At 42.4% G+C, this 26,452-nt stretch overlaps 1 protein-coding gene across 4 annotated transcripts in view; it reads left to right on the top strand.

Moving 5' to 3' along the window:
• Positions 1-26,452, top strand: part of ARHGEF37 (Rho guanine nucleotide exchange factor 37) — a 55,367-nt gene that overhangs the window by 9,500 nt on the left and 19,415 nt on the right. For 3 of the 4 annotated variants that reach the window (XM_026008818.2, XM_072756896.1, XM_026008826.2), the window contains exons 2-4: positions 7,723-7,919; positions 9,309-9,432; positions 18,689-18,836. In XM_026008818.2, the coding sequence (XP_025864603.2) occupies positions 7,723-7,919; positions 9,309-9,432; positions 18,689-18,836 (469 nt within the window). Of the gene's footprint in view, positions 1-5,566; positions 5,678-7,722; positions 7,920-9,308; positions 9,433-18,688; positions 18,837-26,452 lie in introns of all 4 variants that reach the window. The other variant, XM_072756897.1, reaches the window with a different exon arrangement.

Here is a 26,452-nt window from a genome sequence, read left to right as displayed (position 1 = left end):
CCATTTATGTATGCAAGTATCATCAGTATTGTGAGACATAGAGAAGGACATGAGGTGAATGGGTGCTCATCTTGTCTCTAAGCGTTTAGTGTCTGGCCAGGAAGGTGAGGCCTGGTTCTAAATAACTCTAAATAACCAGGTACAAATTTGAACGGGACTTGTGCCACTTTAAATATTAGGAAATATTTTAACCATCCAGAAAAGAAGAAAGAACAGTGCAACAAATACCATATTCTTACTATCCATCTTTGTTTAATTTTAACATTTTTGCCATATGTGCTTCATTATTTTTTAAAAGATTTATTTATTTGAGAGAGAGAGAGAGAGAGAGAGAGAGTGTGTGTGTGTGTGTGTGCGCATGCAGAGGAAGAGAGAGAAGCAGACTCCCCGCCAAGCAGGACCCTGAGATCATGACCTGAGCTGAAGGTAGACCCTTAACCAACGGAGCCACCCAGGTACCCTGTGCTTCATTATTTCTAAGCAAATAAAACATCTCTATACTCAGCAATAAAAAGGAAGGAACTATTGATACATGCAACAGTTTACAGGCATCTCCAGGGGAATTATACTGATTGAATAAAGTCAGTCCTCAAAAGGTTACACACTATAATGATTCCATTTACTTACATTCTTGAAATGACCAGATTATAGAAAGGGAGAACAGATTCCTGGCAGCCAGGGGTTAAGGATTGGATGAGTCTGGAGGAAATTGGGTGAAGAGGCAACATGAGGGATCCTTGTGATAGAAATGATCTGTATCAGTGCCAATATCCTGGCTGTGAGATCGTGTCAGAGTTTTGCAAGATGCTACCATTGAGGAAATTTGGCAAAGGGTACACAGAACCAGTGTATTATTTATTATAACTGTATGTGAATCTTAATCTCAAAATTAAAAGTGTAAATAAAAACAAAATGAAACAAAACACCGTCAGATGCCATTAAGTCCCTTTTGATACTGTCCTTAATTTCATTTTTCTGCTTCCCTCCCCAGAAGTTACTACCATCCTGAATTTATTGTTATTATGTCCACAAAATTTTTAATCATGGTGCTCTATACGTATATATCTCTAAACACTATCTAGCCTTGTTTTATGTATTTTATTTTTTAAAAAAGATTTTATTTATTTATTCGTGAGAGAAACACAGAGAGAGAGAGAGAGAGGCAGAGATACAGGTAGGGGGAGAAGCAGGCTCCACGCAGGGAACCTGATGTGGGGCTCGATCCCGGGTCTCCAAGATCACACCGTGGGCAGAAGGTGGTGCTAAACTGCTGAGCCACCTGGGCTGCCCTTGTTTTACATATTTTAAATAAAAAAATAGTATTCCACTCTGTGTACCCTTCTGGAATTTCCTTTTTTTTTTCTTTACAGTGTTGTGAGGCTACCCAAGTTGATACATGAATTTGCAGTTTGTTCATTTTCACTGTTGTTGAGAATTACATGGTATGGATATGATACAAGTTATTAACCCCCTCTCCTGTGGGGGAGATGGATATCTAGGTGGTTTCAAATGTCCTGTCATTATCAGCAGTGATGCAGTGAACACTCGTCTCCATTCCTTGTGTATAGGTGAAGTTTCTTAAAGTCAGGACATATCTAAGAGTAGAACTAATTGGCCTAACAGTGTGAGCATTTTTAACTTCTCTAGTTGTTGCCAAATTGCTCTTTGGAGTGGTTGCAACAATTTATATTACAGTACATGAGACTTCCCATTTATATACAGTCTCACCAACATCTTTATATTTTGCCAATGTAATGGGCATGAAATGGTATCTCATTGTGATATTTTGTTTTTAAAGATGTATTTATTTATTTTAGAGAGAGAACACAGGGGAGGGGGCAGAAGAAGGAGAGAGAGTCTCAAGCAGACTCCATGCTGAGCATGGAGCCCGACACAGGGCTCCATCTCATGATCCTGAGATCACAACCTGAGCCAAAACTAAGAATCCGACATTTAACCAATTGAGCCACCCAGATGTCCCCACTGTGGCTTTACTTATTCACATTTGCCTACTTACTAGTGAACTGAGCATCTTTTCATTGTATATTAGCCATTTAAATTTCTTCTTTTGTCAATGACCTGTTCATACCTGTATTAGCCAGAGATTAGTTGGAAAGAACACACGTCATTCTATTTTAACCAGTAAGGGATATATATATTTTTAAGACATATTTGAGAGAGATAGAGAGAGAGAGAGAGAGAGAGAGAGAGAGAGAGAAAATGAGGGTGAGGGGGCAGGGAGCAGAGTGCCAAAGAGAGAGAGGGAGAGAGAGAGAATCTCAAGCCGACTCCATACTGTGTGTGGAGCCCAGTGCAAGGCTCAGTCTTACGACCCTGTGATGGTGCTGTGAACTGAAATCAAGAGTCACATAGGAAAAAAAAAAAGAGTCAGATAGATACTCAACTGACTGAGCCACCCAGGTGCCCCTAACTGTAAGGGATTTAAAAGAGTGTGTTAGGTGCTTACCACATCAGTGGAGGGGCTGGACAAGTGGACCACAGAACACAATAGGTCCCAAGGTAGTGCTACAGGAATGACCCTCCAAAGGCATTGCTACCCTCTGCAACAATCAGGAAATTGGAGAATTGGGAAGCTCCTGTCTCTGTTGCTGGCTTCATAATTCCATGACTTTAGTCATAATCTTTTGCCAGAACTGATGATTTCAGAACAATGCAATACTTGTCCCATTAAATGGATACCTCAAGCACCACCTCTCTTCTGACTTAGCTCAATTCTAGATTCAGGGCTCACGTAAGACTATCTGATTGGTGGGGCTGAAAACACATGTTGGATACTTAGCTGTAAGGAAGCCTAGAAAGCTGGGGTGTAGCTTTCTAATTTCAGTATTATAGGAGGAGGTTAGAATTAACATTGAATGAACCAAAATACTGTCTATGCAATAATATGCTTTGTTTTTCTTTTAGATTGCCTTGTTTAAATGATTCATAGAAATTCTTTATGTAGTGCAGATAATTAGACATTTGCTGGTTACATTTATTACAAATATCTTCTCCTGATTGGAGGTCTCTCTTTTCCTTTTGATTGTAGAATTTTTTGATAAACAGAAAATTTCCATATCACTGTCATCATATTTATGGGTCCTAACCAATCTTTGTACATCTTATGTCTTGTCGAAGAAATCCTTCCCATTCAGAGAACAGAAAAATAAATATTTTCCTATGTTTTCTTCTAAGAATTTTAGAGTTTCATATTTGACATTCAGGTCTTTAATATATCTGGAGTTTATTTGGGGTGTGATGTGGGATTGCATTTGTTTATTTTTCTATATGGGAAAACACTTATCCTATGGACCATCCTTTTCTGAATGACTTAAAATGATACATGTGTCATATAAAACATTTCCATTATTACTGTGGTCTATTTCCAGGCTCTCTAATCTGTTCTACTAATATGTTTGCCCATGTATCAACACTCTACTTTTTAATTACTATGGCTTTCAAGTAGATCTAGATATCTTTTTTTTTTTTTTTTTAAGATTTTATTTATTTAGGGACACCTAGATGGCTCAGTGGTTGAGCGTTTGCCTTTGGCTCAGGACGTGATCCCGAGGTTCTGAGATCAAGTCCCATATCGGGCTCCCTATGGAGAGCCTACTTCTCCCTCTGCCTATGTCTCTGCCTCTCTCTGTACCTGTGACATAGGCAGAGGGAGAAGCAGGCTCTACACAGGGAACCCGAAGCCAGGCTCGATCCCAGTACCCTGGGATCATGACCTGAGGCAAAGGCAGATGCTCAACTGCTAAGCCACCCAGGTGCCCCAGATCTAGATATTTGATAGGACAGGTGCCTCATCTTGTTCTTCAGGATTCTCTTAGCCATCTTGGCCTTTTACTCTTCCGTATATATTTTAGAATTATTTTATTGTGTTCTAGTGAAAAACAAGACCAAAATGAAACCCTGATGGGGGGTTTATTGGAATTATAATTGGATCCAGTTGGGAAAAATTTTTTTTCTTTATGATATTGGGTCTTCCTATCCATGAACATAGTGTATCCCTACTTGTAATCATTTCTTCAATTCAATAATTTCAATAAAGTTTTTAAAAAAATTTTCATGAAGATCTTATACATTTTGTGTTAATATATCTCAGAAGGAATAAATATTATTTGTTTTTATTACAATATCAAACCTTTTTTTTATCCTGCTGTCTTTAAATCGCATTCAAAATATTATTATTGGTATATACAATTATAGGATTTATTTTTAAATATTGATATCCAGCAAAATTGAGGAATCCCCACTTTTCCTTACATTTAGTTTTTAGCTCATATCAAAGCTATTTTATATCATATAATTTAAAGAGATGGATGGTTGTACATTTGTTATGAGAAACAGAGAGACGGATAGTTCTATAATATTTTATTATGAAAAATAGCTGATTCTTTTTCCTTCCTGCCCAGGCATGACCAGGTAATTTTTAATATAATTTTTAGCTCATTACTTTATTTATTTATTTTTTAGCGGATTACTTTAAAGTTTACCTTCATGGGGTGCCTGGGTGGCTTAGTGGTTGAGTGTCTGCCTTTGGGTCAGGGTGTGATCCCTGCCTGGGTCCTAGGATCAAGTCCCTCATCAGGTTCCCCATAGGCAGCCTGCTTCTCCCTCTGCTTATGTCTCTGCCTCTCTCTCTGTGTGTCTCTGATGAATAAATAAATAATATATTTTTAAAAGTTTACCCCACGTCTTTTTTTCCTTTTTTAATTAATTATTTAATTAAGATTTTATTTAACCCTCCATGTCTTTAAATAGCATGCAGCTGCTGTTATTACTGAGCTTTTCATTTAGGTATTGTGCTTTGACTTTCTACAATGGAAGATGAAGATTTAGTTGTTGTTTTTTTTACTCCCCCTCCACCACACATGTACACACACCCCTCCCATTACCTTGTTCTCTCAATATAGTTATACATAATATTATTTAGATAACTTGCAATATAATGTGTGTAAATTGTATTTATAACTGAAATAAGTAGTAACATACAATTACTTTTATTTCTGCTGCACAGCTTTTTTAAACAATTATTTTGTGTTTGTTCATTGGTTTGTCTCTTAGTTTTATATGTATGATCTGTATGATTATCCTGAGAGAAACACCAGATTCACTACCAATTCAATAAATCTGTTCTCAGGACATTCTAGTACCTTCTGAAATACTGTAGACTGTTTGGCATCTGCCTATAGCCAATGGTCAATCCTTGAATTTTTCCTTCACCTGTCTGGGGATTTCCCTGGTCCCCCTCACATTACATCACCAGTCCCCTGTACCCTATGTCTTCTTCTTTCCTATTTCTTTATTTTGGTGGGGCACATTCTCTCATAGTTTCCTGAGAACAAGGACATACAAAGATGAATTCTCTAGGCTGTCAAGGTTCTGCAATTTCTCCTCAATGTATCTAGGTGTGGATTTGTAAAAAAGCTATCCTGTTGGGGACTTGTATTTTCTGGATCTAAGAATTCATATTTTTTATAAAGTCTGGACAATTCTTACTCTTCTCTTATCTCTTTGAATTTTGCCTCTCCTCATTCTCTTTATTCTTGTATTCTAGAACTCAGATTTGATGCATGAACCTTCTGATTTCAATATCGAGATCCCTTCAGTTCTCTTTCATATTTTCCATACTTTTCTCTCTCTTTAGCAGTCTGGATAATTTATTCAGGTCTGTATGCCCTTTTGCTGTTTCTCTTTTCTAGATGTCTGTTTAATCTGCCTATTCAGTTTTTAATTTCAAAGACTAAATTTTGGGATCCCTGGGTGGCGCAGCGGTTTGGCGCCTGCCTTTGGCCCAGGGCGCGATCCTGGAGACCCGGGATCGAATCCCACATCGGGCTCCCGGTGCATGGAGCCTGCGTCTCCCTCTGCCTGTGTCTCTGCCTCTCTCTCTCTCTGTGACTATCATAAATAAATAAAAATTAAAAAAAAATCAAAGACTAAATTTTTAATTTCTGTAAGTTCTGTTTGGTGCTTTAAAAAATCACAATCATACAGGTCTTTATTTTTTTATAACATTTTAAAAAGATTTTATTTATTCATGAGAGACAGAGAAAGAGGCAGAAACATAGGCAGAGGGAGAAGCAGGCTTCCTGCAAGGAGCCCAATGTGGGACTTGATCCCAGGACCCCGGGTTCACGCCCTGAGCTGAAGGCAGATGCTCAACCACTGAGCCATCCAGGTGCCCCAGGTTTTTTTTTCTTTTATTGCTTATTTTATAGTTTTTACCTGATATTCTTTGGATCTAATCCTGTTCATTGCTGTGGAGTTCTTGTCTGTCATTTTGGATTGTAAACTCATTTTCAGGACAGGGCTGGCTGCTGGAATACCACATGACCTAGGCTCTAAGGACATGTTCTTCTGGAGACATTTTATTTCTATGGGCACTCAGTAGCATTAGTCCAGAACTGTTTTTGTTAATTTCTCACCTTTGGGTTACTCAGACCACATGTATAATGTCAATTTGAGCCTAAAACTCCATGAAGGCAGGCCTATTTTTATAAATTTTCAGAGGGGACTTTTTGTCCTCATGTAGGACTCAAACCAAGAGGACTTCATCTTCTGCATGAGCAGGGGACGATGTTTTGACCCACCATTTCACTGGAGTCTGGGAGTCCTAGTTCTGTAAAGATCTGTTCCCATCTGAACACCAGCACCCAAGTCCCTGGTTCCCCGAACTTGGCCATGTGCCCCTTTCCCTGCCTACCCCTCCACTTTGGGCCACAACTGCTCAGCTGCTTCAGCTCTGCTTTCCAGTTCCTCTGTTTGGGGGCTCTGCTGTTTCCTTTATTCTCTTGCAAGCCCTGCCAGGGCATGAAAAGGAAGTTGGTAATATGTGATCCAGCGTTTCCAGGATGTTATGTAGTAGGGAGGGTTTTCAGGACATGGTATCCACAGGACTGCCATTTGTACTTTTAAGCCTAGAGATAAGGGATTGTGGGAGTTTCAGGGAGGGAGAGTCCATCTGGCTGGGAGGATCAGGAAGGGGAAGGGAAGATGAATATCCAAGCATAGAGACACAGGAGGGGGTGGGGCCTGGCAGGTGCAAAAGCACAGAAGCAGGAAATGATTGTGCAGACATAGAGGAAAGCATGCAGCTCCCTTTTGGTGGTGTATGGTCTGGGAAGGGAAAAATGAGCTTGGAGCTGGACCACAGAGCAGCAGGGAGCTAACTGTTTAAGCCTTACAGCACGAATGCCACGATCACAAGCTTTGTTTCAGGAAGTTTAAGCTGGAAACACCTCCAGGATGCATGGGTGTGGGTGGCAGCAAGAGGTAAAGGGATTTAGACTTGGAAAGATGCTCCTGGAGGCTGTGGAAAGAGCCCAGGGGTCGGTTGTGAGGCCTGAATGGGGTAGTGGGGGGTAGAAAGGAGGTAACCCCTAGGACCCCCCCAGGAGAGATGGTGAGGGAGACTCAGCTGAACCAAATAAAGAAATCTGGGTCAAGAGCTGGGGAAATAAATAGAAGAAAAGCTAGGCAAGCAAGCATATTATCTGACTCCTCGAAGATAAATCGACAATTATCTGAGCCATGTTCTACCTTTTAAAATTGTTCAGATACCACCCACAAATGCGAATACACAGTTCTTCCTGCAGCATGCAAGCCAGAGATGTTTTTAGGCCGCTCGATGAATAGTTGTCTTTGGATGAGAGACAGCAGTGTTCCGGTGGAGCTCCCAAGAGTGAGTCGGGATATGTTTGCCTTTCCTAGAACCTGCTGACATGGCTGAACATGGGACTGATGAGCCGTCCTCCAGGACAGGGAGTCCCGATGGAGAAGGTCAGGTCTTGGAGGACAGATCGTTGCTGCATCAGAGGTTGGCTGTCAGGGAGCTCATTGACACTGAGGTCTCCTACCTGCACATGCTCCAGCTCTGTGCCTCGGACATCAGGAGCCGCCTGCAGCAGGTATCTTGGTGGGGCTGCACACAACCTTCCTTAGGCAGACATGGCTCTTGGCTTCTGAGACCCCACATTGGTTTCAGGGGCAGGCTTTTTTTTTTTTTAAGATTTTATTTATTTATTCATGAGAGACACACACAGAGAAAGAGAGAGAGAGAGAGAGAATGGCAGAGACACAGGCAGAGGAAGAAGCAGGCTCCATGCAGGGAGCCCGATGTGGGACTCGATCCCAGGACTCCAGGATCAGGCCCTGGGCCAAAGGTGGTGCTAAACCACTAAGCCACCGGGGCTGCCCCTCAGGGGCAGGCTTGATGGAGGGGAAGGTATGATGGGTGTGAAGCCACCTGGATATAAGCTGTGTCATTTCTGTGTATTGGCCATGCAACATTCAGCAAGGCCTTTGACACACTGGAACCTTAGTGTATTCATCTGCTACACAGGGAGAGGAATAATCAGCTCAGAGAATCAAGTGAGCTAATGGATAAAATAGCCCTTTATCGAATTTGAAACAGAGTGCTTAAACTGACCTGTATTGTACTTGTCTCATTTAGAAGATGGCAACATGAAGATATTATTGCTATGATGGGTTTTTATACCTCTTCCCCCTGATTTCAGAAATAATAAGGTTCTCTCTATAAAATGTTAAGTATCCCTTAACATGTAAGCTCCATTAGGTCAAAGACTGTTTAGCTCAATAGCCCCAGATCTGGACTCATAAATCAGAGACTTCAATTAGTGTTTCTTGAATGAATGACATACTGAAGTAGGAAATGTGGGAGGCCAAAATCCTCTCCTATTTTACCCTCCAGATATTAGGAATTTTCTCTGTAGGCATTAAGCAAACAACTATAGATCCTTACTTATTCTAGCAAAAATAAGAGCATACTCTAGAGATTTTTTCTACAGTTAGGTACTTGATTGTGTATCTAGGGTACACACACACACACACAATCTCCTACATATACCTGTGCACATATAAAGATGTCCTGCTGTGGTATTGCCAGTTAATGGTAGCCAGAGTTCAGACTTCTCAAGATAATGGTAGTGAGTCCCCAGTGTGTTGGAGCTGGAAGGAAGTCCAGCTTTCCACCCTCTGTGACAGATAGGGAAACTGAGAGAAGAAACATGATGGCTACTAGATCCAGGATAAAACACCAATTCAGCTTTCATTTCATGCTGAGTACTCTGTCTCTTCCTCCCTTCTCATAATGAGAACACCTAATTTATGCATCAATGATAAAGTTTTTCAAAGCCTCACAAACATTCTACTGGGACAGTCTTCCCAAGAGTAATAGGACCCTGAAGGTATGAATGTTCTGGACTGATCTCCATGGCCTTCAGTTAAGTCATCTGCTCAACTACCAGAGACTCCTATGGCTTCTTTGTTCCTTCCAGCTGCCCCAGGGAGATCTGGATGTCCTGTTCTCAAACATTGATGATGTCATCGAGGTGAATAACAGATTTCTTCATGATCTACAAGAGACAGAATCCAGGGAAGAGGAACAAGTGCACTTAATTGGTAAGCAAAAGACAGGGCAGTGGTCAGCCTCAGATTCCTGTGGAACTGTCCTCAGCATGTGGGCATTGCTGCACTGTCACCAGAATTTCAGGGTAATGTAGCTCAAGGGGGGTTTCTTTTGGGGATCCCTGAAACACAGCATGTCAGAGCTGGTAGGACTTTCAAATACTATCCAGCCCAACCCCATCACTTTACAGAGGAGGGCATTTGCTGGGGTGTAAACACAAGGAGGAACTAATTGGTGAATCCAGGTTCCCATTCTTTTTTTTTTTTTCCCCAGGTTCCCATTCTTAAGGGTTGACAAGTTAGAGAGAAGAGAATTTTAGGTAATAATTTGGAATTTGAAGAAAAGAAACAATTGTAGTAACCTTTGGGCATGATAGTAGTTCCAAGAAGAGGACATTTAAACTGAGACCTGAGTATTAGGAAGGAGATACTTAATAAGATCTGGAGGGAGAGCAGAGAGAATGGTTGTGCAAAAGGTCCTGAGGTAGGGATAGGCCTTAGAGTGAAGGACAGACAGAAAGAACCCTGGTGTGGCTCCAGGGGAGTTCGTGAGGGGAATGTGTTAGGGGATAAGATGGAAGAGGTGGAGAAAGACCAGATCATGTAGGGCCTTCTAGGCCATGGTAAGCAGTTTGGATTTTATTCTGAATGTGATGAGAAGCCATTGGACAGTTTTGAGCAGGAAAGTGATATGGTCTCATTTATGTTTTTTGATGACCTATTTGGCTGTTGTGGACGGTGGGTTGTGAGAGTGGCAAGAGTGGAAGCATGAGAACATCGGGGGCCTTACTGTCACCCTGGTGAGAAATGGTGGGAGTTTATTCATTCTGGAATGGTTAGGATGACCCTGTAGAGCATAAAGAAGGAGGGATGAGTGGGTATAAACCTCACACACCTGTGTCCCTCATTCTCCCCATCTGTTGCCCTGGGGTCACTTGACAAAACCTCAAGGTCAGGGGTTTCTGAGGGGTGTCAGATGGGGAAGTTAAAGGAGTGCCATATAGAAAAGAGGAGGGGGGAGGGAAGGGCACCCAGCACAGTACCCACCCAAGCTCCCTGGACTTTACATCACCGATCTGCCCTTTCTGAGACATGAATGATCAGGATTAAAAATAACAAACACACAAATTTTTTAGAAAGCCCACTGAGTGTTTACTAAAAGCCTAGCACTATTCCACTGTCCATATATTAACTCATTTCATCACAAGAACCCTGAATGGTAGATGCTGTTACCTCATTTTACAGTTGAGGACACTGAGGCACGTAGAAGGGAAATAACCTGCTCTAGGTCACACGGCCAGGGATTTGAACTTGGGTATTCCGTCTCTGGAGCCAGTGCTCTCAACAGTGGCACTGAATAGCTTCCACGTAGTAGAGAATGGGATCAAAGCCTGTGTATTGTATGTTTATTATTCCTTTGAAAATAGAGTTCCTTATTGAAACAGCAATGTGAATGAGTTACCATTTCCTATAAACGATAAATGAATACTAAATTAAGGAACAAGATTTTTTTTTTAAGTGTCTGGGTAGATATTCTCAACTTTCATCATTTTATCCTTATTTCTGTTACTCATTACCACTTATTTGAGTGGGAATCAGTATAGCCTCAGGCTGAAGACACGCTAAAGATCTGGGGACCCTGAGGTCAGGTTCTTCTGTTCTGTGGTTTGAAGTTCAGTGTGCTTCCTTTGTTTAAGTGTCCTTGCTTGCAGTCTCTACCTTCCTGGTTGTTGTGCAGCAGAGTCAGGATGTCACTTTGTTTCCCAGGCATACCTAGTGACAACTCCATTCCCTGCCTCCCTAGTAGAGCTGCCAGATAAAATACAGGTCCCAGTTTAACTTAAATTTCAGATAAACAATGAATAATTTTTTAGTAGCAGTACATCCCATGCAGCATTTGGGTCATACTTATACTATTTATTCATTGTTTTTTTTTTTAATTATTTATTTATTTATTTATTTATTTTTTTTATGATAGTCACAGAGAGAGAGAGGCAGAGACACAGGCAGAGAGAGAAGCAGGCTCCATGCACTGGGAGCCCGACGTGGGATTCGATCCCGGGTCTCCAGGATCACGCCCTGGGCCAAAGGCAGGCGCCAAACCGCTGCGCCACCCAGGGATCCCTATTCATTGTTTAACTGAAATTTAGTCCTGTACTTTTTTCCCCTCTGATTTGGCAGTCCTATTTCTTGATGTTTACAGAGTCTACAGAAAATAGCCCCCTCATCCTTTGCCCCTTGTGGTTAGCCTAAAAGAAGCACAAAGAATCCACGTGGCTCTTCTCTTTGGTGCACTATGTCCTAGGTCACGACTGCCCTCGCTCCTGCCAGCTCTCTATTCCCCATCCAGCCCCCATGCCTCACTGTGCAAGGAAGACCCTTTTTCCAGTCCTGTAGCCACAGCATTTAAAAAAATTTTCAGACCTCAGGCATGACTGTCTTTACCAGGCTTTTCTCCTCCCAGGTGACTTAGGTCTCCCATCCTTTTGACCGAGTCCAACACAACTCTGACCTTCCCAGGAGTCCCTACCCTGGGTTGTCTCATCAGAAGGCACCATGCTGTAGCTGGGTACAGTCCAATAGAAATGCAATTCAAGCCACAAATTTAATTGTAAATTTTTGAGTATTTAGAAAATTAAAGAAGCAGGAGAAATTAATTTTAATGATATATTGGATTTATCCTAGTGTGTCCAAACTAACATTTCAGCATGTAACCAATATAAAAATGATTCATGAGCTATTTTACTTCTTTTTTTGTACTAAGTCTTTGAAATCCGGTGTCTTTTGTATTATACACATTGCAATTGAGATCTTGTATTTCCAGTGCCTAGAAGCCATGTGTAGCTGGTGACTACCACATCTGGGCAGGGTGGGTCTGATGGGTTGGAGTCTGGCTGGCAAGGCTCTGCCGGCCACAAGTTCCTTCATGTCTCTGAGCCTCAGTCTCTGCCTCTTTGAAATGTGCCATTCGTGACTCTGAGTAACATGTCCTAGCTCTTTCATTCTCACAGTACTGTGACTTGTTGATTACTATTAGTATTATCCCCATCTTACTAAAGGAAAGCCTGAGGCTCAGAAAAGTTAAGTAACTTCCCCAAGGTCCCGCAGCTTGACCAGGCAGGGCTGAGCCCTAACTCTTGTCCACCCTGCCTCTCCTTCTCATCTTTCCAGTTAATCCTGGCTACGGGTATTCTTCTGATGCTGGGAATAACTTTTTCACTACTGTGACTTGTTTACAGTCTGTGCCCAAAGGACAAGAGGAAAGGAAACATGTCTGTATTTCTGCATTCCTGGCATTCCTGCTCCTTTGGATAGCTGTGCTTTCTGGGAGTTTGCCTTCTTCGGCCCCTGGTCACATGGGTTATGATACAGTTTCTTTGCCATCAGTCACATTCCCGCTGATGTGCACTGGGTTAAGGAGAATGTGAGAACCACCCTAGATGTCAAGGCAACGCCCGGGCTCTCTTAGCAGGGAGGGGTTCTGCACTTGACTCATCTCTTAGCATGCAGATTCTCGATAGCTACACTTCTGTGTCCTCTTTCCTATCTTCTCCCTCCTTCTGGGGGCTTCTCCTGAGGCATTCTCTCTGAGGATTGGCTGGATCAGAACTGGGGAGGAGGACTGGTCCTGGGTGGCAGTCTCATTGTGGAAATCTTTGCTGAAAGCTGGACCACGGTGGGCAAGGCAACATCCCATGCATCTGACGGGGGCCTAGTCCAGGTCAGAGGCTCAGCCTGTAGCTTCAGCAGGCAGTAGGGTCAGCTGGGCTTTCTGTGGTCCACAGTTCCCCACCCTCTTTCATGGCTAACACATTTCTCTTCATCCTAATCACTTCCCTCTAGATGGACAACCAAAGACTCTTGTGGGTACTTGAGGTAGTGTTCTTTTTGTTTTTGTTTTTTTAAGATTTTATTTATTTATTCATGAGAGACACACACACAGAGAGAGAGAGAGAGAGAGAGAGAGAGAGAGGCAAAGACACAGGCAGAGGGAGAAGGAGGCTTCATGCAGGGAGCCCGATGTGGGACTCGATCCCGGGTCTCCAGAATCACGCCCTGGGCTGAAGGCGGCACTAAACCCCTGAGCCACCCAGGCTGCCCTTGAAGTAGTGTTCTAACAGCCATTCCCATAACCACTTTGGACACCCTAGTTAAGTCTCAACATAGTATAGATCTCTTTTTTATATTAATAGACTACTTTTTATAATGCTTTTAGGTTTATTGAAAAATTAAGTAGAGTGTACAGAGTAGACTGTACAGTAGAAGGTATCCTCACCCCCAGAATTTTGTGCTTTGTCTGCTCTAAAAATCTTCCTATTCATCCCTCCTTCCCCATCACCATTGGTAAACACTGATCTTTTTCCTGTCTCCATAGTTTTGCCTTTTCTATAATGTCATATAGGTGGAATCATATAGTAGGAGGCCTTTCCAGAGTGGCTTCTTTCACTTAGCAATATACATTTAAGGTTTCTCCTTTCTTTTCCTGTCTTGATAACTCATTTCTTTTTTTTCTTTTTCTCTTTTTAATCACTGAATAATATTCCACTGTATGGACATGGCACAGTTGATGGATTTACTTACTAAAGTGCATTTTGATTACTTTCACGTTTAGGCATATTCATTTATTTATGAATAAAGCTGTTATAAACCTTGGTGTTCAGGGTTTTTAAAAAATCATCTTTAAACTTCTTTATTGTGGTAAAATCTACCTAACATATACAATTTGCCATTTTTCCCATATTTAAGTGGGAGTCTAGTGGCATTGAGTATGTCTACATTGTTGTGCAACCATAGTCACTGGCTATCTCCAGAACTGCTTCATTATCGTAAATCAAAACTCTGCACCCTCTAAACTACAACCAGAGTGGCCTCTGGTCACTCCTATTTTACTTTCTGTCTCTGTGAATTTGGCTACCACTAACTCATCGAAGTGTAATCATACAGTATTTGTTCTATTATATTTTGCTCTCACTTAGCATAGTGCCTTCAAAATTCTTTTTAAACTTTTTAAATTTTAAAATAATTTTAGATTTATAGAAAAGTGGCGGGCAGACCCGGTGGCACAGCGGTTTAGCGCTGCCTGCAGCCTGAGGTGTGATCCTGGAGACCCGGGATCGAGTCCCACATCGGGCTCCTTGCATGGAGCCTGCTTCTCCCTCTGCCTGTGTCTCTTTCTGTGTGTCTTTCATGAATAAATAAATAAAATCTTTTAAAAAAAGTGGCAAATACAGAGGTCCTGTATAACCCTTGATCTAGTTTCCCCTGATTTTAACATCTCAGATATTCCAAGTACAATTGTTAATACCCGGAAATGAAGATCATTGAAATGCTGTTAACGCTACAGACCTTATATTTCACATTTTCCCAGCTTTCCTATGAATGTCTTTTTTCTGGCCCAGGATCCAATCTAGGTTACCACGTTTCACTTTATTGCCATGTTCTCTTAGCCTTCTTTAGTCTTGTCTGTCCTTTGTGACCACAATACCTCTAAAGAATCTGAGCCAGGTTTGTAACATAGCCCTCAATTTGAAGTTTTCAGTTATTAATATTGAAATGATTTTATAGATCTTATGAAAGTTTATGGTATGTACAATATATATTTTATAAGTTATAAAAATGTATATTTTGTAAACATTTTATATATTTACAAAATTAAAGTGATTTTCATTCTTAAGTTGAGGTTATGCAATTTTGGCAATAACATCATGGCCAGCGTCCTGTCCTCCTTAGTGCCTCAGAACAGGGGCACATGATGTTGCTATGTGTTATTACTTAGAATAATGTTAACTTTGTTTTTTTTGTTTGTTTTTGTTGTTATTTTTAGATTTTATTTATTCATGAGAGACATAGAGAGAGAGAGAGAGACAGAGACAGAGACATAGGTAGAGGGAGAAGCAGGCTCCATGCACCGGGAGCCCGACGTAGGATTCGATCCCGGGTCTCCAGGATCGCGCCCTGGGCCAAAGGCAGGTGCCAAACCGTTGTGCCACCCAGGGATCCCTCCTTCTACACTTATTAATTGCAGTTTTTCTTCTCACCTATTCACTTGTTCAATTATTTGTTTATGTCAATATGGACTCTTAGACATTTACTTTGTTCCATGAGTCAGAATCTAGTACTATCATTATTTATTTTCTTGTTCTGATTGTACCAGTTTTGGCCATTGAGAGCTCCTTCAAGTTGGCTCCTGTGTCCTGTGTCCTGTCAGTATGCCTCTAACAATTTTTGAGTGCATCCTGTTTTCTGACACCACAAGATGTTCCAGGCTCATCTGTATTTCCCTGCCCCATCTTCGGAATCAACCATCTCTCCCAGAAGCGCTGGTTCCCATTTGGGGGGAATGGTATTTAGACACCAAGCTCTAGGCTGTAGGTGTGCTCATTGCCCCTGGGGTGTCATTGTTGCCTTGCCCTGTCAGCTAATAGAGCTAGGAAATATATACATACTAATGTATGCATATATACTTATCTATATTTCTTTCTATACCTATCTATCTTTATCTATATATTTATTTTTTTTAATTTTTATTTATTTATGATAGTCACAGAGAGAGAGAGAGGCAGAGACACAGGCGGAGGGAGAAGCAGGCTCCATGCACCGGGAGCCTGATATGGGATTCGATCCCGGGTCTCCAGGATCACGCCCTGGGCCAAAGGCAGGCGCCAAACCGCTGCGCCACCCAGGGATCCCATCTTTATCTATATATTTAAAACCATGAGTTCAGGGGCACCTGGGCAGCTCAGTGGTTGAACATCTGCCTTTGGCTCAGGTCATGATCCTGGGGTCCTGGGATCGAGTGCCACATCAGGCTCCCCACATGAAACCTGCTTCTCCCTCTGCCTATGTCTCTGCCTCTTTCTCTGTCTTTCATGAATAAAAAACAATGAGTTCATACTGATACCTACAATTCCAGTCCATTCACTCCATGCTCACCTCTCATCCCTTTTACCCTTTCCCATTCCCTCATTCTTTCTACCCCAGTCCATCCACCTGCTACAGGTAACCAATCTTATAAATTTCTGATTTAAAAATATGAATACTTCACAGATTTGCCTATTATTCTTGTGCAGAGACTATGCTAACTTTGGTATATGTGCTGCTGAAATCAAGCACTAGAGTGATCTATTTATTTATTTATTTTAATATTTTGTTTATGGGGGATCCCTGGGTGGCTCAGTGGTTTAGTGTCTGCCTTTGGCCCAGGGCATGATCCTGGAGTCCCGGGATCAAGTCCCGCATTGGGCTCCCTGCATGGAGCCTGCTTCTCCCTCTGCCTGTGTCTCTGCCTCTCTCTCTCTCTCTCTCTCTCTCTCTCTATTATGAATAAATAAATAAAATCTTTAAAAAAATAATATTTTGTTTATTTATTCATAAGAGACACAGAGAGAGAGGCAGAGATGTGGGCAGAGGGAGAAGCAGGCTCCGTGCAGGAAGCCCGAGATTTAAAAATATGAATACTTCACAGATTTGCCTATTATTCTTGTGCAGAGACTACGCTAACTTTGGTATATGTGCTGTTGAAATCGAGCACTAGAGTGATCTATTTATTTATTTTAATATTTTGTTTATTTATTCATGAGAGACACAGAGAGAGAGAGAGAGGCAGAGATGTAGGCAGAGGGAGAAGCAGGCTCCGTGCAGGAAGCCTGACGTGGGACTCGATCCCAGGGCCCCAGAATCACGCCCTGAGCTGAAGGCAGACGCTCAACTGCTGAGCCACCCAGGCGTCCCTAGAGTGACTTATTTATTTATTTATTTATTTTAATTTTAATTTTTTAAAAAGATTTATTTTATTCATGAGAGACACAGGGAGAGAGGAAGAGAGGCAGAGACATAGGCAGTGGGAGAAGCAGGCTCCATGCAAGGAGCCTGATGTGGGACTCGATCCTGGGACTCCAGGATCATGCCCTGGGCCGAAGGCAGGTGCTAAACCGCTGAGCCACCCAGGGGTCCCAGAGTGACCTATTTAAAACAGAAACCAGATCACCTCTGCTCAAACCTCTCTTATTGCTTCCAGTCACCATTGGAATAAAATCCAAACACTTTACTCTATCTAACCTACCTACTTTGTGGCCCCATGTGATCTGGTGTTAGTTTCTTTTTATTTTCTCTGCTTTGTGCCCTTGTTTGGTCTGGCTATTCTTGCCTTCTTGCTGTTGTCCTTTTGTCCAGTCTTCTCCTGCCTACAGTTTAAAGCCCTTTGCATTTTTCCTTCCGTAAGCCTGGAGTGTAGCTTCCACTACACATTTCCAGGGCCAGGTGGTTCTGGTCTCTGCTAAATATGCACATCTTCATGGAGGCCTTCCTTAAATATATCTTCTTTCTTTCTTTCTTTCTTTCTTTCTTTCTTTCTTTCTTTCTTTCTTCCTTCCTTCCTTCCTTCCTTCCTTCCTTCCTTCCTTCCTTTCTTTTTTTTGATCTACTACTTTCTAACACCTTCTATTGATTCTTGGTATCATCATCACCTAACATATGCAGTATATTTACTTATTGTCTGTTTTCCCCACTGGAATATAAGCTCCATTAGGCAGAGGCTTTGTTTTGTTCACAGAGCTTGGAAGAATGCCTGCATATAATCCATAAATAAGCTGTTGGTAAATATTTTGTGAGTAAAATTTCTGTCAGGTATTTTTACATGCATTATTTGATTTATTCCTAACAAAACACTAGGAGGTAAATACTGTTTTTATTCCAGTCTATGGATAAGAAAATGGAGGGTCCAGGAGGTCAAGTGCTTGCACTAGGTTGCGCCACAGGGGAAGGATTGACTGGAGATCTAGCCCTAGTTTTCTCTGACTCCAAAGCCCATACCTGTGACTATCTGTGCTCTGCTAAAGTGTGTCTTTGTAGACTGGAGGTTTGAAGTTGTACTTGCCACACATGGTGATTGTAAAGCTATAACACAAGTATACTGTGTTTGCATATGGTTTGTAAACTGTAAGGCAAGTATGATAATTATTAATATTATTGCCATTATGACAGCTACCCTTTATTAAGACTCCCAGTGCACCAGCCTGAAGCTCTGCATCATTCTGTCACTTAATCCTTATGGCAGCCTTTTGAAAGTGAGATTAAAAAAATGGAAACTCAGGAAGAAAAGGTAACTTGCCCAAAGTGGCAGAACTGGCTAGACCTGGCTGTCTCACTCCAGAGCTGAGGGCTTAGCCATCTCACTCACCACTTCTGTGTCCCAAGTAAGGGAACATACAGATATGCCTTTGAGGGCTTCTTATTGCCTTTTCACCATCAGGTAACTTATTCCTGAAATTCCAAGAGGAGTTGGAACGAGTCTACAAGGTCTACTGTGCCAGCTACGACCAGGCCTTGCTGCTGGTGGAGGCCTACCGGAAGGAGCCAGAGCTGCAGCGAGAGATCCAGGGCATCATTGAAACAGTGGTGTGAGTAGAATAACCAGGGAGCACTGGCTTCTGCTGCCATTGACCTTGAGGTTGGGAGCTGTCAAGGTCTCACCCCTCCTTGGTGCTGCTCATGCTGCTTCAGGAGTATCTTAGGTTAGGTTGCGGAGACAAACAATTCCCAACTCTCAGTGGCTTCAAATAACAAAGGTTTATACCTTCCTTATGCTCCACTGTGGTTGACTTGAGCCTCTTCCCTCTGCCATCCTCACTTTGGGGCCTAAGCTGACATGTGGCCCTCTCTGGATTATTGCCAATTACTGTGGAAAAAGACAACAGAGATCTGGAGGGTCTGATGCTGGTAATTAAGTGCTCCAGACTAGAAATGATATTCATCACTTCTCATAATTCATGGGCCAGAACTAATCACATGGCTATGTCCAACCACTGGGAGGCCAGGGTGTGCTACCCTGCCAGGGTGTCCAGAGGTGGAGAAGCAGAAACATTGGATGAACAGCACTCATGTCTCCCATGGGAAGGGCAGTGAGACGGTGGGAACTATGTGCTGTAGGTGGCAGTGGTGTGAAGCAGGTTTGTATTACCTTGGAAGGCCTTTCTATAGATAGCTGAAAACTGCCCCATGAAACAGAATCAAAACTGCCCTGAGTGGCCTCACTGCCCAGAGCTGGCATCAGTGGGTAAAAGATATTTTTTATTCTTTATTTTTTTCAAAGATTTTATTTATTCATGAGAGACACACACTGAGAGAGAGAGAGAGAGAGAGAGAGAGAGAGGCAGAGACACAGGCAGAGGGAGAAGCAGAGAGAGAGAGAGAGAGAGAGAGAGAGAGGCAGAGACACAGGCAGAGGGAGAAGCAGGCTCCATTCAGGGAGCCGGACGTGGGACTTGATCATGGGTCTCCAGGATCAGTCCCTGGGCCGAAGGCAGCACTAAACCCCTGAGCCACCCGGGCTGCCCCTAGAAGATATTTTTTAAATTAAGATTTTGAACGGATAATAGTTACATAGTTCAAAAGCTTTAAAACATTCACATTTATGCAGCAAAAAACAAAAAAAAAAATCGTGTCCTGTCTAATCAAGTCCCTTCATCCACACAAATACTACTCCCAGCCCTAAAGTAGAGGTAACCACTTTTAAATGGCTTATGGATCTTTGCAGCGTTCCTTAATACATATAGAGCAAATATAAGTTTATACTCTTATTTTACTGCCTTTTTAAAGAAAGTTTTTTTTTTTCACTTACCATATGTCTTGGACATCTTCCCATTTCAATATATACATGTATAATCCTTTGAATAGCATGTTCTTCTACCACATGGCTGCTCCCCAGTTTATTTAACTAGTCTCTATTAATGGACAGTGGTTTGCTTCTTTTCTTTTGATATTACAGATAGTGTTCAGTGATTATTCATGAGCATATGCCATTTTAGTTAGGTGCAAGTATTTTTTTTAAGATTTTATTTATTTATTCATGAGAGACACAAAGAGAGAGAGAGAGAGAGAGAGAGAGAGAGAGGCAGAGACACAAGCAGGCTCCATGCAGGGACCCCGATGTGGGACTTGATCCCCAATCTCCTGGATCACTCACTAGGCTGAAGGTGGTACTAAACCACTGAGCCACCCGAGCTGTCCAGGTGCAAGTATTTTTTTTTAAAGATTTTATTCATTTATTTTAGAGAGAGAGAGTGCATGTACATGAGTGAGGGGAGGGGCAGAGGGAGAAAGACTCTCAAGCAGACTCTGTGCTGAGTGCGGAGCTCCATGTGGGCCTTGATCTCTTGACCCTGAGATCATGACCTGAGCAGAAATCCAGAGTTGGATGCTCAACCAACTGAGCTACCCAGGTGCCCCATAGGTACAGGTGTTTCTGTAAGGTAAATGTCCAGACGTGGACTCCTTACTCAAAGAAAGTATGTATGGATAATTCTGGTATTGCAAAATTTCCTTCTGTAAAGGCTATACCAGGTTACATTCCTATGAGCAAGATGTGGGTGTCTGTTTCCTTATAGCCACACCAGAGTGTGTCATTAAACTTTAGAATATTTGCGACTGAGAGAGGTGACAAATGGTGTCTCATTGTGGTTTCATTTTGCATTTACTTCTTATTATTAAAGTTGGTCATTTCTTTGTATATTTAAAAGTTGTTTATATTTCCTTGTCTGGGATTGTTCTTCTTTTCTGTTTCAAAAAGGCTTCTATCTTCCCTCAGGACAAGCTCCCCAAATAGAGATAGATGAAGGTCATTTTCTGATAATCAGAATAGTGTAGGAGGAAGAGAGGCTACTATTATTTCATCTTACTTAGATGTTCCCTTTACACCCAGAGAAAGGCCATGTAGATTTAGATCTTTGGAGATGACATTGCCTCCTGTGGAAGTTCCTACTGCCTCCCCTCCTCCCTTGCCTATCCCCTTAACCCTCTGAAGCCTCCTTTTCAAGTACCCATGTCCTGGCCCCTCCCAGCTGCCCCCCCACCAGAGTACATACACTCCCCCCCACTTTCTTTTTTAAAGACTTTATTTATTTATTCATGAGAGACACAGAGAGCGGGAGGCTGAGACATAGGCAGAGGAAGAAGCAGGCTCCATGCAGGGAGCCCGATGTGGGACTTGATCCCGGGACTCCAGGGTCACGCCCTGAGCCAAAGGCAGACACACTCAACTGCTGAACCACCCAGGTGTCCCACACTTCCTCCCTTTGATCCATCCTTCCATTGTTCTTACAAATTTAGATTTTTGCAAGGTCACTAAATACATTTCAATAGGAAAGTGGCAGGTTACAAAAATGAGGAAAGCAAGGAGGCGGATGTGGAGCAAAAGGGAGCAGTGGAGACTGCAGCCAACCAGAGCCAACAGATCCTGTGTAGAGACAGGCTGCAGCCCAGCCTCTCCCTTGGGCTGCTCTATCGAGTAGCTTTTGTTATGTAAGAGACCATCCCAAAACAGAATGGCTTAAGACAGACATTTATCTGGCTCATGCTGCTGCATGTTAGCAACGTAGCTGGGCTCAGTAGATGATCCTTCTAGCCCTGGCTCCGTACTTCATATGCCTGTCATCAACTGTAGGTCAGCTTTGCTGATCTTGGCTGGGCTCTCTTGTGTATCTGAGACACGTGAGTTCTCTCAGCTCTGGCCATACAGCCTCTCATCATCTGGCAGGTGGCCCAGGCTTGTTCACATGGTGGTCACAGGTGAGACAGGGAGAGAGCAGAAGGGAGGGCAGAGGAAGGGGGAGGGGGTCAGGGAGGGACTTCGGAGGTCTTGGCTGGGAATCGGCATGCTGTGACAGACCCAAGGGGTGGAAAAATAGACCCGACTGTTCAAAGGGAGGAGCTCCGAAGACATATTCAAAGTGTGTGGATACAACAGTAGCCACCACAACAAAGGATGTAAACACAGAGAGTCAAATAATTACAGCCCTAGTTTACAAACCATCTGCCTCAGTTGCCGTGTAGGAATATGAATCCACTGTGGCCAGATCCTCTTGATTTTTTGAAAGAAGTCAGAAACTTTGATATAACATCTCCCAGGTGCCAAATACTGGCATTTAGCTCAGACATGTTGGAAGCACTCTCCAGGGGCCCTGGTTGGCACAGAGGCTGCTATTTGTCATGCTTTCCACACTCTGGTCTTTCCCAGCCAGACCAGTCCTGGCTTTTTCATGGGCCCTGGTGCCACAATGCCCAGTGGCCAATCTGACTCTGCCAAGGTGAATCTAATTCACCGCCATTTCATGTCTCAGAACCTGGTTTCCTTGTGTGTAAAGGGGGCATAATAACTATACCTCATTGGGGTATGGACTAATGGTACCCAAATGACACTGTAAACCCCAGTTGTCTTGTCTAGGCAGGGGTTGTATTTCTCTGAAACCACACTGTGGCTCTCAGCTCTACTGGTTTCAATGCTCCTTTTTAAAAAAGAATTTTATTTATTTTTGAGAGAGAGAGAGAGAGAGAGAGAACAGCAGGGGGAGCAGCAGAGGGAGAAGCAGGCTCCCTACTGGGAGCCTGATGCAGAGCTCAGTTCTAGGACCCCAATATCATGACCTGAGCCAAAGGCAGATGCTTACCTTTTTTTTTTTTTTTCTAAGAGAGGGAAGGAGGGAGGGGTTGAGGGTAGTGGCAGAATGAGAGGGAGAGAGAGAATCTTAAGGAGGCTCTATGCTCATCACAGAGCCCTATGAGGGCATCAATCTCATGACCCTGAGATCATGACCTGAGCCAGAATCAAGAGCCGGATACTCAACCAACTGAGCCACTAAGGTGTCCCTCAATGCTCCTTTTTTATAACAAACATTAAATTATCATCCTGACATATAGTCTTGAAATATATATATATATATGTGTGTGTATATATATATGTGTGTGTGTGTGTGTATCCTACATATATATAGAGAACTGGAAAAAATCAATATACTGGCTTAACTGTAATAAAAAGGAGAAGTAAAAGGAAAATAACGTCTAATAAAGTGATATTATTTCAGTGTGCAAATGCTTGGGCACCACTACCCGAGAAAATCTAATGAAGCAATCAGATGCTGGCACCTACTTATAATAAAGAAGTTTGGATTCAAGGAAGGAAAAGTCAGAAACCATTCCCCATAAGAAGTATCGAAAAAGGAAAGAGCAGAGAATGTGCATGCCCTAGCATGACAAGTAGCAATGAGAGCAAATTTGACCTCCTGGTGTATGATAAGGAAAAGAAGGAAACAACATAAATGACGTAGGGATAACATTACATTCTAGGGGGCAGAGGATGTGAGGAAGTAGGATGTATGATGTTCTTGCAGATGATCTGGGTCTTGTTTATGAAAGGTAGCATCCTAATAATTTCCAGCGTTGTGGTAAGTAGATGGAGTTGAAGTGCCCCCCAAAAAATCCCAGTTCTTGAAATCGCAATTGCAATCTTGAGGCATTCATTCAGTCTGTGCATGCTCACAGAGACTGTTGTCCATGACAGCACTGTTGTCCATGATGCAAGGCTGACCTTGCAGATGGCCTGCTGCTCTGGTCCCTGCCCACTGAGTGCCTAGAACAGCCCAGTGCCTGCACATTTCCACCATGCCCTCAATGAGAGCCTGTGCTCTAAAGCTGCACCAGGAATGCCATTCTTCCTGCCAGCATTGCTTTTCAGCTCCTATCTCTTGAAACAATAATCCTGGCTTTCTTGTGTGATCATGGGATTCTTTCTAGAGCTTAGTCAGATTCTTAGTGATTCCAAAATGCATGCTGCCCCCTACCCTTTATTTGGGTGGGTGAGTGGGTGGAGTGTTTAATTTGTCCTGTCTCTTAATGCAGCTCCTGCATTAAGGGGGTCAAGGGTTTGCCCTGGCAGGAGGCAGAAGTTCTGCAGCTAGCAGCAGGGAAGAGACTGGCCTGCAGAGGCAAGCACAAAGCACCCACAGTTTCAGAATGATGGCTGGGGCAGTGTTTGGAGAAGGCAGACAGTCTTTGTTTTCCTTTATTGGCAATCTTGGCAATCTTTGTTTTAAATATAAAAGTAATGTATGCTTACTGATAAAAAGGGAATATTCAAACAAACACAGGTATATAAAGAAAGAGTAAAAAAGTCCATCATCCCTTGGTCTCACATTTCCTCATTCCTCCACCTGATAGTTAACCTTTTCTATCCAGACTTTCTTCTGTTCATTTACAGACAGACAAGATGGATGGAAAGGAAGGAAGGGAGAAATTTTAAGGGGCTCCTATTACACATGCTTTTTTAGAACTTACTTTTCATTTTTTATAAAGATCTTATTTGTTTATTTTAGAGGGAGAGGGAGAGGATGTGGGAGGAGGAGCAGAGGAAGAAAGACAAGTAGACTCTACACTCAGGACAGAGCCCGATGCGGGGCTTGATCCCACAACCCTGAAATCATGATGTAACCTGAAATGAAGAGTATTAGACGCTTAACCAACAGATCCACCCAGGCACCTCAGGAACTTACTTTTTCACTTTTTCACATAACCATGGTTATAAATATCTTTTCACAACCCTAGGAGTAGTTCTACTGTGTTCTTGTTAATGGCGGCACATTTCCTTTCCAGGGTGGCTCACAGACTATGGTCTTTTAACGAAGCCCCTGCTGAGAGGTATCTGGTTTGTTTCCAGTTTTTTACTGTGATAGAGTTGCTGGTAACTTCTGCTTTTATCTTTGCTCCCTTGAGTTGACATTTCTGTGGATAAATTTCTGGAGTAGAATGATGGAACAAAGTATTTGTACATTTCACAAATTGCTAAACTGCTCTTCAAAAAGAATTTACCAATCACTGCTCCCACCAAGAGAATATAAGTGGGCCTGTCTCCCTGTACCCACCCAGCTCTGGGAATTATCTATCTTTCTTTACTTTGCTTTGGCTTTTCTTTTCTTTTCCTTTTTATTGAAGTTCGATTTGCCAGCATATGGTATAATACCCAGTGCTCATCCCATCAAGTCTTTTCTTTTTTTTCCCTTTGTTTTTTCTTTTCTTTCTTTTCTTCTCTTTTTTCTTCTTCTTTGTTGGGGAAGGGGAATTATCTTTTAATTTGTGTTGCCTATTTGACGTGCCGCTTAAAAAATTTTCTCCAGGGCTGCCTGGGTGGCTCAGTGAGTTAAGCATCTGACTCTTGATCTCAGCTCAGGTCTTGAACTCGGGGTCGTGAGTTCTAGCCCCATGTTGGGCCTACTTAAAAAAAATTTTCCCCCTCCAGATTACCTTAGAAAAACTGTAAACATAAAAGGCTGCCGTAATTCTGTTGTGACTCCTTGATAATTGTGGAGAAGAATGTGATCATCTCTTTGAAGACCCCCTGTGCTCTTATTTGTGGAGTGACAGCTGTCCCCATGAAGCAGTTGGCCCTTTCCCATGGAAAGTAAGCCCAGAGGACAGAGTTTTGCAGATATCTGGTGACTTTTTCCATCTCCCCTGCCATGGTCAGCCAAGTGCTAGGAAACCCGTGGTGAGAGCAGATGGTCAGCGTAGGCATGTCCTGACAGGTAATCCTACCCCTGCCACTCCCCTAACACCCCACAGCTAATGAGGAGCACCCACCTGCTCTGCCTATTCTTAGCCTCACGACTGCTTTCCTGGATATTTGGACTGGAAATATTTCCTTAGGAGGAAGAGCAAGAGGCAAGAGGCAAGGGTACCATGGAGAGGGGGCCAGAGAATGGCTGTGAGCAGCATCTGTGAGTCTTCTTGGAGGAGGAATGCTTAGACACTGAAGCTTGAAACTTCTTGAAAGGCAGATCTGAGGGCCACTGGTCATGATCAAGGGAAGACTAAGGGAGCCTTTCCCCAGACGCCATTGACTTGGGCACTCTTTCTGCAAATCCCAGACATGAGCAAGAAAGGAACTAGAAGTAGTCGTTCACTTATCAGTAGTGCATCTGGAAGGGATCTTGACACTACTCATTCTTGGGTTTTGTTTTTTTACTTTTTTCAGTGAAAATTTTCACACTTGTAGAAAAATAGAAGAATGTAATAAATATATATCACTCTTTAAAATTAATCAATGTTAACATTTTGCTTCATCTATTTTTAAGCTAAACTATTTTAAAGACAAATAATAGACATCATGACCTTTTACCTTTAAATACTTTAAATGCATCTCTATAAACTTAGAATTCCTGTGGTTTTTTTTTTTTTTAAACTTTCAACT

The sequence above is a fragment of the Vulpes vulpes genome, chromosome 4, assembly GCF_048418805.1.
Source record: "Vulpes vulpes isolate BD-2025 chromosome 4, VulVul3, whole genome shotgun sequence".
In the NCBI taxonomy this organism is placed as follows: Eukaryota; Metazoa; Chordata; class Mammalia; order Carnivora; family Canidae; genus Vulpes; species Vulpes vulpes.
This window is presented reverse-complemented; position numbering and strand designations above follow the sequence as displayed.